This window comes from Danio rerio, chromosome 2, assembly GCF_049306965.1.
Source record: "Danio rerio strain Tuebingen ecotype United States chromosome 2, GRCz12tu, whole genome shotgun sequence".
Taxonomy (NCBI): domain Eukaryota; kingdom Metazoa; phylum Chordata; class Actinopteri; order Cypriniformes; family Danionidae; genus Danio; species Danio rerio.
In genome coordinates this window covers 12,735,001-12,748,173 of record NC_133177.1, presented here as the reverse complement: position 1 = coordinate 12,748,173, position 13,173 = coordinate 12,735,001, and the positions used below count along the sequence as shown (strand labels likewise).

At 34.2% G+C, this 13,173-nt stretch overlaps 2 protein-coding genes across 9 annotated transcripts in view; both read right to left on the bottom strand.

The window, feature by feature from the left end:
* ro60 (Ro60, Y RNA binding protein) overlaps positions 1–13,173 on the bottom strand; it is a 489,528-nt gene that overhangs the window by 93,909 nt on the left and 382,446 nt on the right. The gene's annotated exons all lie outside the window — the stretch shown is intronic.
* arhgap21b (Rho GTPase activating protein 21b) overlaps positions 1–13,173 on the bottom strand; it is a 104,103-nt gene that overhangs the window by 89,398 nt on the left and 1,532 nt on the right. For all 8 annotated transcript variants that reach the window (XR_012390729.1, XR_012390730.1, XR_012390735.1 and 5 more), the window contains exon 2: positions 9,491–9,670. Coding sequence is in view for 4 of the 8 variants with exons in the window: in XM_009298105.5 (XP_009296380.1) it covers positions 9,491–9,565 (75 nt within the window). In the remaining 4 variants the exon portion in view is untranslated. The remainder of the gene's footprint in view (positions 1–9,490; positions 9,671–13,173) is intronic.

The window sequence follows — 13,173 nt, the reverse complement described above, 5'->3', positions numbered from 1 at the left end:
AGAGAAGCAAAGGCGGCTGCACTTTTCATTGTTTCACATACATTGCTCAGCGACATGGACACCTTCAAATGATGTTAAGAGTCACATACTGTATTTGCAAGGTATAATTCACCTAAAAATGTTGTTTTTGTCTTCATATAATACAGTATTTGTGGCCGGGAAATCACACGTGATGCAAGCTGCTGACCGTGAGCTGTTACCACGGGGGGCGGGCGCACGCTCTACTTAATGATGGATGTGCACGCGTCTACTTTAGTAAACAGAACCTGCATATGTTGTAAGTAACACGTAATAAAGTTGTTAATAATATTCAGTTTGTGACACAGAGTGATCGTTTGAGAGCCGCGCACGAAGTATGAACAGCACATGGCAGTGAAAATTAAACCAAAAGCGAGCACGTCATTTAAAATAATCATATCGTATTTTAGAGTTAAGAGATTGCGTCAAGCATTTGATGTTTTTTCTTTCATAGCTAACACACAGTTGTGCATGAAAATAAATGTTTACAGTGTTAGTATAACTACTCTAGCCTATATAATGTTGATTTTTTCTAATGAATAATGGTCTTATAATGTTGTCAATGACAGATTGCAAGCATAGGCATATATCTCAAACATAATTTAACATCAGAATTATTATAAGTTGAATAAAATTATTATAGAAACCAGCAGACCTACACATAATATTATTACTATTGTTGTTTTACCATATGTTTGAGGAAAAAAACAATAATAATAGCCCACTCATATTAACCTTTATTTTACATCTACAGAATTGTGAGAAAATTGTGATTATTTTAAGCAAAAAAAAAAAAATAAAAAATAAAAAATAAAAAAATCGCGATTCTTATTTTAGCCAGAATTGTGCTGCTCTAGCATGCAGCCCCCTGATATCTGCGGTCACTTCCAAAACAGCAGCTCAAAGGTAAGAAATCAGTGCATTAAGGATCTGTCCAATGTATTATAGAGCCTTTTCTAATTAAACATTTCAGGTAGGCCCACTTTGTGTGTGAAGAGCAGGTAATAACCCTCTCTACTCCAGTATTGCGAATGCGATCTGCTGATCTATATAACAGACACACAACAGAAACACCAATGAACTCCTTATTGAAGGTAAAAATTAACCCATATAATGCAAAACTAAATCCATTTGTCCACTAATTATTTAAACTAATAGAAACAAGTATTAGAGAGTTTTTCGGCTAGTCATAAGGGCGACACGCAGCTTGAATAAAAGAATGAACGAAGAATGATTGACAAGTGGAGCGGCAGGAAGTGCTGAACTGAACATGAATTTAAATCACTTTAATATTCATCTGTAGTACTTCACACTAAGCTGTAGAATGGCTTCAGAACATTTGGGATATAGTAAGACTATATAGCAACTTCCTAGTGCTTTATAATAGGCTGCCTTCAAGGCTTAGTTGGCTTATAAACACAGAATATAGCGGATTTGGATTGGTATCAGCTGGCCGGTACCTGATCCAACAAAAATATGTGGTATCGAAGCAATATCCGATCCAAGTATCGGGATCGGTGCATTCCTACTTTTCTACTTGTGCATATAACAGAATGAGAAATCACACTATTCTATACTTTTTGACCTCGTATTTGTGAAACAGATCAATTCTCACTTATCACTCTCTCTTTGCTTTAGAAGAGTCAAAAAATAACATACAGCTCCTTTAAATGGACAAAGAGCAGACACAATCCTGTGGATTTCCAAAGCTTGCCCGTCTCCATACATAATAAGTCTGAAACTTCGACAATAAGTAACACAGCTGCAGGCCAAATAAGATGAGCTCATGTTATTTACCATGGGGACATTTTAGTATAAAGTTTTAGTATTACTAGACAGAAATAGTTACTAATCAAAAGACACTGTTAATACAGATTAGCTGAGCCAAACAGAACATGCACAGAAAAAAAACATGACAAAACTTAAATCTTCCCATTCACAAATGAAATCTTTGCCTCATCTAATCAACATGCAGACAACAGGTTTCCCCTTCCTCATCACTCAGTTGGAAACTCCTAATGAAGACAGACCTACCACCGGCAGCAAACAGACATCCCGTCCCCTGACTCCATTTCAGCAGAAAAACAGTGCCAGATATTAGATTAAAGGGGAGGGCCGATGTTAACACTAATCGTCAGATTCTATAAATAGACGACCTTCAACCTGCCATGAACGTGTGGACAGGAGTTTATACAAAGGTCTTCATTCAGAAAGCCAGTGGAAAGATTCGGGAGACTGAGCACAAAAATGTTGATTCATGGGAGTGAACTAATACCACAGCAGTGCAGCGAAACACCGACAAATCACCGAAATCAGTATCACTCGCTTACTCACTTTTTTTTTTCAGCCAACTTTTATAAAAGAACGTGCTTTTGGAAGTGTTTGAGTAAAACAAAAAAAAGTGAAACCAAATCATAAAACTCATTCCCTCACAGTAGAAAAAATTGCAATAGTCACATTACAGAGTGTGCAATGTGGAGTCTTGATTACAGTCGGCCACACTGTAAAAACTTTCTGGCAGCTAAGGTGTCGGAGGTTAAACTTCAAATTTACAACTTTATAAATAAATAAACAAAAATTTTTTTCTTATTTTTAGAAAAAAGTATTTGTCAAGTATTTCCCTTTTAGGGAGTACAAATATAATCAAAGGATGCTGCATTTCTGTCTGAGGGTACTTTCACACCTGTAGATTGATTCTTTTGTTCCAAAATATGAATTAAAATTTTCACATGATTGTTTTTGTTCAAAAGTTTCTAAATGGACCAAAATAGCTAAAACAATTCATGTGCGATTAAACTCGTCTCATTGGTCAGTTTTAGGGTTTATTTTCAAGGTCCTGCTCAGCTGTCATGCGTCCTTATTTTTAATTATGACAATGAGTAATAAGACATTACAAGCGAAAAGCTGCACTTTAACTTTGAATGGTGACACCCACAGACATTGTCACATAGCTTTTGGCTAGAGTTATACATTATAGGCTTTACATTATAGGCTTTACATTATAAAGATAAATAACAAAAAGCAAGACTGCAATTTGGTAAATTTTTCTAGTGGACAAACAGCTCTCGGTAATAGTTTAGCATGCTTTCACTTTCGCATTTGACATGAAACGCACACTCAACGGTAGGAATGTAATAACGCCCAACTCATAATTCCTCTCTTTTCATATAGCCTTATATATGTCTATTACATAACCATAATACACATAATATAGCTTGGTTCATTAGTTCTATGAATCATATTGCTTTCTCACAACAATTCAATTAGCTCCAGAGTTCATTTCAATTAAGCCGAGTCAACCTCACTCAGACAATCTCAGACTGTTTTGGCGCAGATCCGAGAGCGATAGCTGGATTCACATATGCCAATTGAACTGGGCCATCTGGGGAAACATGTCAGGTTCCGAAACAACAGTCTAGGTGTGAAAGCACCCTGAAAGGCACTTTTGATAAACTATATTACAAAATTGTTTGGTATGTTTTATTTCGTTTTTTTTCTCTTTGGAGCAGAAATGTGTATATTCCATACCAGGAATGAAGCTAATCAGTCCAGTTCTTTTCACGTGGTGCACTCGTGGCAATCTTTCAGGTGCGCCTGGAAAACGTGAGCAGCACGCCTCCATTGGAAACAACAAACTTGTGTGGGCAAAAGATGTAATAAGTGAACGTCTAAGTGAATCCAGTGTGTGTGGGTATTAGCCTCTGTGTACAAGCTCAGAACTTCAAACTAGCTCACAGTTGGCATAACTTTGTTTAGTTGCAGCAGTTTTGTTCCATGCAGAAACACAGTGTTGAGAAGCATTTACGATTAATTAACAGTGACGAATTAAAGTGCTCTTTATAGTGAAATCGATTGTTTAGACACTTTGTGGTGTAAGACTCGTTCACTTCTTTATTTGCTCTTTTGCATTTATCTATGTTTGTAGTTGGTTTATTATATTTTACGCAGGTGCACTCCCCTACAAAGTCATCCAAGTCAATCTAAAATTATTCATTCTTTCCAAACAGAGGTTTTCATTTATTCATTCATTTTCTTTTTGGCTTAGTCCCTTTATTAATCAGTGGCCCCCACAGCTGAGTGAACTTATCCAGCATATGTTTTAAGCAGCAGATGCCCTTCCAGCTGAAACCAATCACTGGGAAACCTCCATACTAACCTATTAGGGTTAGTGTAAGTTGACATGTACTTGCAAAGTTTCTTGGTCTCTTCAGTTTCTTAAAGTTTCTTTACAGTTAAATGCCTGTTGAAGGACTATTAAATGTCAGTATCAACAGATATTAAGCAGTTATCTACTAATACTCAAATGGACCATCAAATTAAAGTGTTAGCAATATAAATACAGAAAATCTAAACCCAGCAATGTAAATTTACCATCTTTACAGCCCTAGTAAAGATGGTCAGTGTTAAACTTGCAGATAAAAAAAAAAAAAAAAAAAAAAAAACTTTTTTTTTTTTTTTTTTTAATTTGAGGTCAGGGCAATAAATGTGAAATTCGCCAGTAAAAATCAAACTACACCAAAAGAAATACTACTCATTTAATTTGATGGCATCAGCATTCAGATGGTCCCCACATTGACCATGTGTTCAAAAGGAAGAGGTTTCACACCAGCTGTTTGCATTGTAGCTGCGATGCAATTTGACTGTGTGGTTCAGACTCTTTAGAAAATCTTCCCCCACAGCTTGCTTGCAGATAAACGGATGTCCCTTGCTTGCGAGAAAGCCTGCCAGGGAATTTCCTTCAAGAGCATCCAAAGAATTTCATTTCTTCTGCAGCACACACTTATGATTACAGATTACAGTCTTTCATGTTTCTCTTGAGCTATAAAGGAATTTTTCGACAGCAAATAAACTCCAGACTTTGAAAGCGTGTGGAAAAATCCAGACTTGTTTCTTGCTGAAACACACATGTATCAAAATGTCAAAGGCAGAGTTCATCAACAGTCAAATCATTAACCAAAGCTAAGAACCTTCAACCACTTCCAAGTGACTGCTTTTGATATGCAAACTCACCACATTAGAAAACAGATTTAGCACACATGGCTATAAACAAAACCTCAGTGATACAACCATTAAACAAGGAAGGCAACTGCAACGCATGGAAAACACAATAGACCAAATGTTTGGAAAATAAGAATTTCTTTAAAATGAGTGTGCTTAAAACGCTGCCATTCAGGAATAATGAGTAGATTTGGATAAGGAAGCAACACAGCTTGTGCATTCTACACGATTCAGTGACTCAACAACAACAGACTGCACAACAGCATAACTTTGTCCAATCCTATAAACTGAACAACAGGTTTCTGCAGGGACTTTACCAATGGAACACAAAACAATACATCTCGCATTAACTGAAGTGACTTAAGCAGTCAAGTCAAACCAGCGATCCTCTTGCTGTGAGGGAACAGTGCTAATCACTGAGCCAAGATTTATATATTCTAAATATAATATTCCCTGACTTTAGGGGGAACCCCATAAATAATTCAAAAACAAAGTGTATGTGAGCTGTGTGAACTATAAAAATAAACATTTTGAGCATTTGAGTTTTTTCTCTTTCTTTCTTTCTTTCTTTCTTTCTTTCTTTCTTTCTTTTTTACTTTTCTTTTTTCTACTTTCTTTCTTTACTTTTGTTTCTTTCTTTAAAACTTCTTTATTTCTTTCTTTCCTTAGTTCTTTCGATCTTGACTTTTCCTTTTCACTTCTTTGTTTCTTTTTGTATGTTTCTTTCTTTTTCCACATTCTTTAGTTCTTTCTTCATTTCTTTCATTGTTTCTTTTTCTTAGTTTCCTTCTTTTTTTTCACTTTCTTTAGTTATTTCTTCCTTTGTCTTTCATGTTTTCTTTCATTATCCTGTCTGTCTTGCTGTTTCTTTCTTTCTTTCTTTCTTTCTTTCTTTCTTTCTGTCTTTCTTTCTTTCTTTATTCTTTCATTTTTTTCTTTCTTTTTTCTGTTTTCTTTCTTTATTTTACTTTTTTCTTTCTTTATTTTACTTTCTTTTTTTACTTCCTTATTTTTACTTCTATTTTTCCTACTTCATTAGGGGCCAAGCACCGAAGGTGAAGCCTGACGAGGCCCTGGTGAAGCCCTATTGTTCTTGTAGTTTTTCTTTTTTATTATTATTCTTCTGTTTCTTCCCAAAATGGAAGTCAATGGAAGCCATATAAAGAGTAAGTAGGAAAATGATGAAATTTGGAACAATTGTAGTGGTGGTTAATAGAAGATAACTGACCAAATTTGGAGTCTCTATAGTACCACCAGCAGACCAAACATTCAACATTTAAACTGTTACAACTTTTTCTTCCTTAATTTCTTTCATCGTTTCTTTTTGTTTGTTTGTTTCTTTCTTTTTCACCTTCTTCAGTTCTTTCTTTCTTTGTCTTCCTTCATTATCCATCTGTCTGTCTTTGTTTCTTTCTTTCTGTTTTATTTTCTTCCTTTATTCTTTCATTTTTTCTTTGTTTCTTTTTTTTACTTTATTTCACTTTTTTCTTTTTTTTAACTTACTTATTTTTACTTATATCTTTCTTTCTTTATTAGGGGCCAAGCACAGAAGGTGCCAAAGCCCCCTATTGTTCTTGTAGGTTTTCTTTATTATTATTATTATCAAAAATGATGAAAATGATGAAATTTGGAACAATTGTAGTGGTGATTAATAGAAGATAACTGACCAAATTTGTAGTCTTTATAACTAACTCTATAGTGCCACCAGCAGACCAAACTTTCAACATTTAAACGGTTATAACTTTTTAGCCGTTTGAGCTAAAAAAAATAAAACTAGGCACAAAAGATTTCACCGATCATGCAGATTCAAACCAATGCCATACATTAAAATCTCCACCCATTACAGCAGTGACCATTTTGAAAGAACATTAATAAATTTGAATGCTACTCGTCCTTCAAAACTGAACCAATTATTCAGAGATTTGGCTCAGATAATCTACGCTTCATCAGGCTCCAACCTGCATTTGAAGCTCATCAGGCTCCGCCCTGCCTTTGAAGCTCATCAGGCTCCGCCCTGCGTTTGAAGCTCAACAGGCTCCACCCTGCGTTTGTAGCTCATCAGGCTCTGCACTACGTTTGAAGCTCATTAGGCTCCAAATGTGTTTGAAGCTCATCAGATTCTGCACTTCATGTGAAGCTGGCTCACACTGCATTTTTAAACTCATCAGGTTCCGCACTGCATTTCAAGCTCATCAGGTTCCACCCTGGATTTGAAGCGCATCAAGCTTCGCACTTCATTTGAAGCACATCAGGCTTCACACTGTGTTTGAAGCTTATCAGGCTCTACACTGTGTTTGAAGCTTATCAGGCTCTACACTGCATTTGAAGCTCATCAGTCTCTGTACTGCATTTGAAGCATATTGGGCTCCACACTGTATTTGAAGCTCATCAGGCTCTGCACTACATTTGAAGCTCATCAGACTCCGCACTGCATTTGAAGCTCATCAGTCTCTGCACTGCATTTGAAGCTTATCAGTCTCTGCACTGCATTTGAAGCTCATCAGTCTCTGCACTGCATTTGAAGCATATTGGGCTCCACACTGCATTTGAAGCTCATCAGTCTCTGCACTGCATTTGAAGCTCATCAGGCTCTGCACTGCATTTGAAGCTCATCAGTCTCTGTACTGCATTTAAAGCTCATCAGGCTCTGCACTGCATTTGAAGCATATTGGGCTCCATACTGCATTTGAAGCTCATCAGTCTCTGCACTGCATTTGAAGCTCATCAGTCTCTGCACTGCATTTGAAGCTCATCAGGCTCTGTACTGCATTTGAAGCTCATCAGTCTCTGCACTGCATTTGAAGCTCATCAGGCTCTGCACTGCATTTGAAGCTCATCAGGCTCTGTACTGCATTTGAAGCTCATCAGGCTCTGCACTGCATTTGAAGCTCATCAGGCTCTGCACTGCATTTGAAGCTCATCAGGCTCTGCACTGCATTTGAAGCTCATCAGGCTCTGCACTGCATTTAATGCTCATCAGGCTCTCCAGTGCATTTGAAGCTTAATAGGTTCTGCATTTTGTTTGAAGCTCATTTTAATTTTTACTTTCATAAATTAATTTTACAATTCAATAACAATAATTTAAAAATACATTTTAAATTGTAAGAATTATGCAATGTTTAAAAAAATCTTTAAAAAATCCAAAACAAGCAAAAAGATCTGCATTAAGGGCTTGGCCCCGTAATCACTGCAAGCAGCTAAATGTTCTTTCATTTTCACTCTGTCTGTCTGTCTGTCTTTCTTTCTGTCTGTCTCTCTTTTTTCTTTATTTCTGTCTGTCTCTCTTTTTTCTTTATTTCTGTGTCTTTCCATTTCTTTCTTTTTTACTTGGTTTCTTTCTTTTACATTCTTTTTTATTTCCTTCATTCCCTTTAGTTCTTTCTTTCTGTCTTTGTTTCCTTATTTCCTTCATTTTTGTCTTTGTTTCTTTCTTTTTTTTAATTCTTTCTTTAGTTCTTCCTTTATTCCTTTTTCTTTAATTTTCTTTCTGTCTGTCTTTGTTTCTTTATTTCTACTTCTTTCTTTTTTCTTTCTCTTTTTACATTTCTTTCTCTTTACTTTTTCTTTCTGTCCTTCTGTCTGTTTCTTTATTCTTTCTTTTTTACTTAGTTTCTTTAATATAATTTTTATCTTTTACATTTTTTACTTCCTTTTTTACTTCTTACTTTCATTTTCTTTCTGTTTATTTCTTTCTATTTCTTTTTCTCTCTCTTTTCACTTTTCTTTTTCCTTGCTTCTTTCTTTCTTTTGTACTTTCGTTTCTTTCTTTTACATTATTTTACTTCCTTTTTACCTCTTTCTTTTTTTACTTGTTTCTTTCTTTTATACTTTCTTTTTACTGCCTTCTTTTTTCTTTGTCTTTTTACTTTCTTCTTTCTTTCATTTAATTTTCTTTATTTTCTGTTTTCTTTCTTATTCCTTTCTTTTTTCTTTCTTATACATCTTTATTTCTTGCTATATTATAAGTATATTCTCAAAATTGCAATGTGTGTATCCAAAATAGTCACATCACAGAATTAGATTAATAATTAAATATTTTATTATTTTTTTATTTATACAATGACAACCATCTTTTACATTCGGTTGTTCAATTTCTGTAGTTGAAAACAATAAAGCACTGTTTATTTATTTATTTTTGGTTGTAACTTATTCTATTTTATGCAGATGCACTGCATAGAAAAGACTTGATCATAATTGATCTAAATTAATGAAATCTTCCCAAATAGACCTGTTCAAATCATCTGGTGAAATTATATTCATATCATACTGCAATGTCAGATTTTTCCAATATCGAGCAGCCTGATTGTACAGGGTTAGAAATAAAGAATCTGTGTATATAGCATGCAAATACTTTTCTGATGACCCAGTCACATCACATGAACTGTGCACACACAGATGACCCATGATCCATAACCAGGGGTGTAGGGAGTTATCCCTTTAGTAAGCATCCAGTAACATCAACTATGAGTCTCACCTCACAGTGTGGAAGCCCGCCAGAATAAATCAGCTCATCCTCATCGCCTGAGTTCCTCCAATGTGATGCCATCATTTCACCACTGAAGCCCACATCTAGAGAAACCTCCTCATGTCAGCTCAGAGATCACACTTCAACATCCACCAAGACTTGACTTTCCACATGTTTGGGTAAAAGACCCTAGGAGAGCACATAACAAACATAACTTTACTGATTCTACTAGACATATTTTGTTACACTTTTAAAAACACCTTAAGAAAAAGTTAACAAACAGGGTTTCTGTAAGTTTTATGAGAGTCAATAACACTTTTCAGAGCAAAGTTAGGAGGAGGACAGAGTGAAAGAGAGAATTTTGAGTTTATTGCCATATCAGCTTCTATGGCTGTATCATGGCAAAAAAAAAAAAAATTCAAGTTTACGACATTTTATAAATAACACTTTTCTATAATTATTACAATATTCTAACAATTAAAGTCATCAACAGCAATAAATAAACAAAATAAAATACATAAATAATAATAATAATAATAATATATAATAGGGCTGTTTGACTATTCACAATCTAATGGCATTGTTTAATTTGAAACATTGCGGTTAGATAATCGCAAGAGGCTGCGATATAAAATATGTATTTAATTTCGTCCAACCAGGGAAAATACGTGCATGGCCTCTGTGTGTGACATTCTTACTAGCCAATTGAGTGTACACACTTTCGTTCTGCCCAATCAGAATTGAGCAACACACAGAAAAAAGTGCGGACGAATGGGATGCTGGCGTCTGTCACTTCAGAAGAATTAACAGACAAATTAGTATTAAAGAAAAACAGGACAGCAGTAATATGGGAAATTTTGGTTTCAAAGTCACAAAAAATTCAAGTCTTATGTTTTGATAACTTCATGTGTCTTTCATGTGCATTTATGGCTCGCGATGCAAGTATGCGCGTTGTCTGTAGTAACTGACTGCAGGGCTCGAAATTAACCTTTTTGCTTGGTAGCACAGGTGCTCCTGACTTTAAAAATTTAGGCGCATCAGCCAAAATTTAGTCGCACCCACCAATATGAGCACCGTTACTACAAGTTTTATACAAACATATTTATTGTATTTGAAATCAACACTAATCAAACTAACAAGCAAAAAAATAATACATATATTAATACATATATGCAAGCGTGCGGAAAATATGTCTTAACAAAATCCCGTTATCACAAGAAAATAAATTTTTATAACAGAACCGAGTGACCAAAGCATACACGGAGCGCTCACCGGCCCTGCACGCACTGCTTGAATGAATCTGTTAACAGTATAACTGTGCTTTTCTCACAAGTGCTGTCTGATATTGCACTGATGCTTTTGACACATACTGTACCCTATTATATGCATACATGTTAAAAGCAATACCGTTTTTTTATGAGTAGCGTTAAGGTGATGTACTATATAAATATAATTTGTCATTTACATACAACAGTTATATATAAATGCATTGGATGCAGAATTTTAAAGCAGTTTAACGATTTAAATGGTTCTTTTTGGATATTACGTCATTCAATGCGACTATACGCATGACTTTATGGAGAGCTTACGAGATACTAACTACAGTTTGCTTTAAGAACATGTTAACAAATTTTGTTACAAACTAGCTATAGTAGTCACAAAGCCCCTAGTGTGGACTTCACTGTCCAGTTTAAGAAAGGACTTACAGACAGCTGGTGCAACGCATGCCATAACTCGCTACCTCGCTAAAGACAGGCTGCCTTTTAATGTAGTCACCAAAGAAGGATTTTAAAAAAAAAATGTTATCTAAATGCAGAATAGGAGATATACACTTTCGTTCTGCACCTATTTTAGCCATTTTGAAGTACCATAGACGTATGTTTAATGTCATGACATTTTGTGTAGCATCTGTAATAATTATTTTGTTTTAGACAATATAAGATACAGATAGGCTCTTATCAGTCATGTTAGTTTGCTGAGTTTTCTGTATTCTTATAATTATTATTTTTTTGTTTGTTTAATAAACTGCTACACTATCTCCCGAATTTGAGTTAAGCTTTTTTTACAGAAAGGTAAGGTCATAATTTTGTGCCTACTGTTTGCTCTAAATAAAAATTTGTGTTTCATTTCGGAATATTTAAAAATAATTTTAAATAAATGTTTAAGTAAATTAATATCTTTTCAATTTTTTTTCAAACTAACACTCAATGCATTTTTGTAGTGAAAAGCTACGATGCAGATTATTAAGCTGAAGATTGACTACCAAATTAGATCGCAAATCAAATCAAAATCCCAATGTTTTTAAAAAAAAATAATAATAATTTAAAAAAAACGTGATTAGATATTTTCCCCCAAATCACACAGCCCTAATATATAAGATACAAATCTAAAACCATTTTTAAGGTTTACCTTTGATAAAAATATATTCACATTTAAAATTATTTTATTTAAAGTCTCTCCAAATAAAAATAAGGTATTTGACAAAAATTTGTTTAACAGTTTGGTTTCTGTTGCAATATTGACAATTAGGGGGTTTGTCTCCTTTGAGTAAGTGTTCATGTGTGAGTCTGACACAACATCTTCTGTAAACAATGTCATCATGTCTTGAGTTAAAAAAAAAAAGATTTTCTTCCTATTTCAGGCTCGATTTCAAAATTGTTTATTGTCTGAGGACTGATGCCATTTATTAAGGAGAACAGACTATTGTCAGTGTCTTCATGTCTAGGTAGAAAGTGAAATGTAAATGTATAGGGAGAAAGACGGTAAGTTACATTAGCAACACTTTTTTAAAGCATTTAGCAAATGAAGTAGCTTAAATATCAATGCTCTGAATCAACAAAATATTATATATTATACAATATGAGCAATTCCATCATATGGATGTGACATTTGCAGTAAAAACTCAAAACATAAATTCACATAGGAATATACGTTAACACTATATTGAAACATCTGCTTATATTTTCCAGAACAACTACCCACAGAGTTAAGGGATCAAAAATATCTGTATACATGTTTAGTATTTTAAATGAGGAAAATAAGAAAGCATTATGGATGCGATCAAAAAAGTATGCCAGTTTGCCGTATACAACATGCTTTGTAGAAATTCTGTGAATTAAACAGCAAAAACCCCCAAAAAACAATGCTAATCAAAAGGAGAAGAGCTGACTCTCTACAAAGATGATTGATTTTATTTTATATGTTTGTATTTATGAGAAAAAAAGTTTCGTTATGCATGTGACAGTTGTGAATTTTTCACTTATGTGGTAAATTAAATACAATTATTTAAAAACAATAACAGAGACATTTTTGAATATTTCTAAAGTACTATAAAATACTTACGCATAAACGTAGAAACGGTTTCAGTATTTTGGTGAAAACCTTTTTTTTTCATGGCAAGGTTGATATTTGCATAGAATTGCTCATATAACTTTCGATTAATACTTCAGTTTATGATTACCAGCATTCTCCGAAAAAAAATAAATAAAAGACTTAATTCAAAGATCATTTTCATGATTCAATGAAAGATTCATTTTTTTAATGGCGAAAAGCTATGGTAAAACCATAAAGATTTGTAAATCTATTTTAGCTAAAACATTTCAAGTATATACAGTGCTCAGCATAATAGAGTACACCCTATTTTGAAAATGAATACTTTATCCATTTCTCAGTGAATATAGGCAATGTATTTT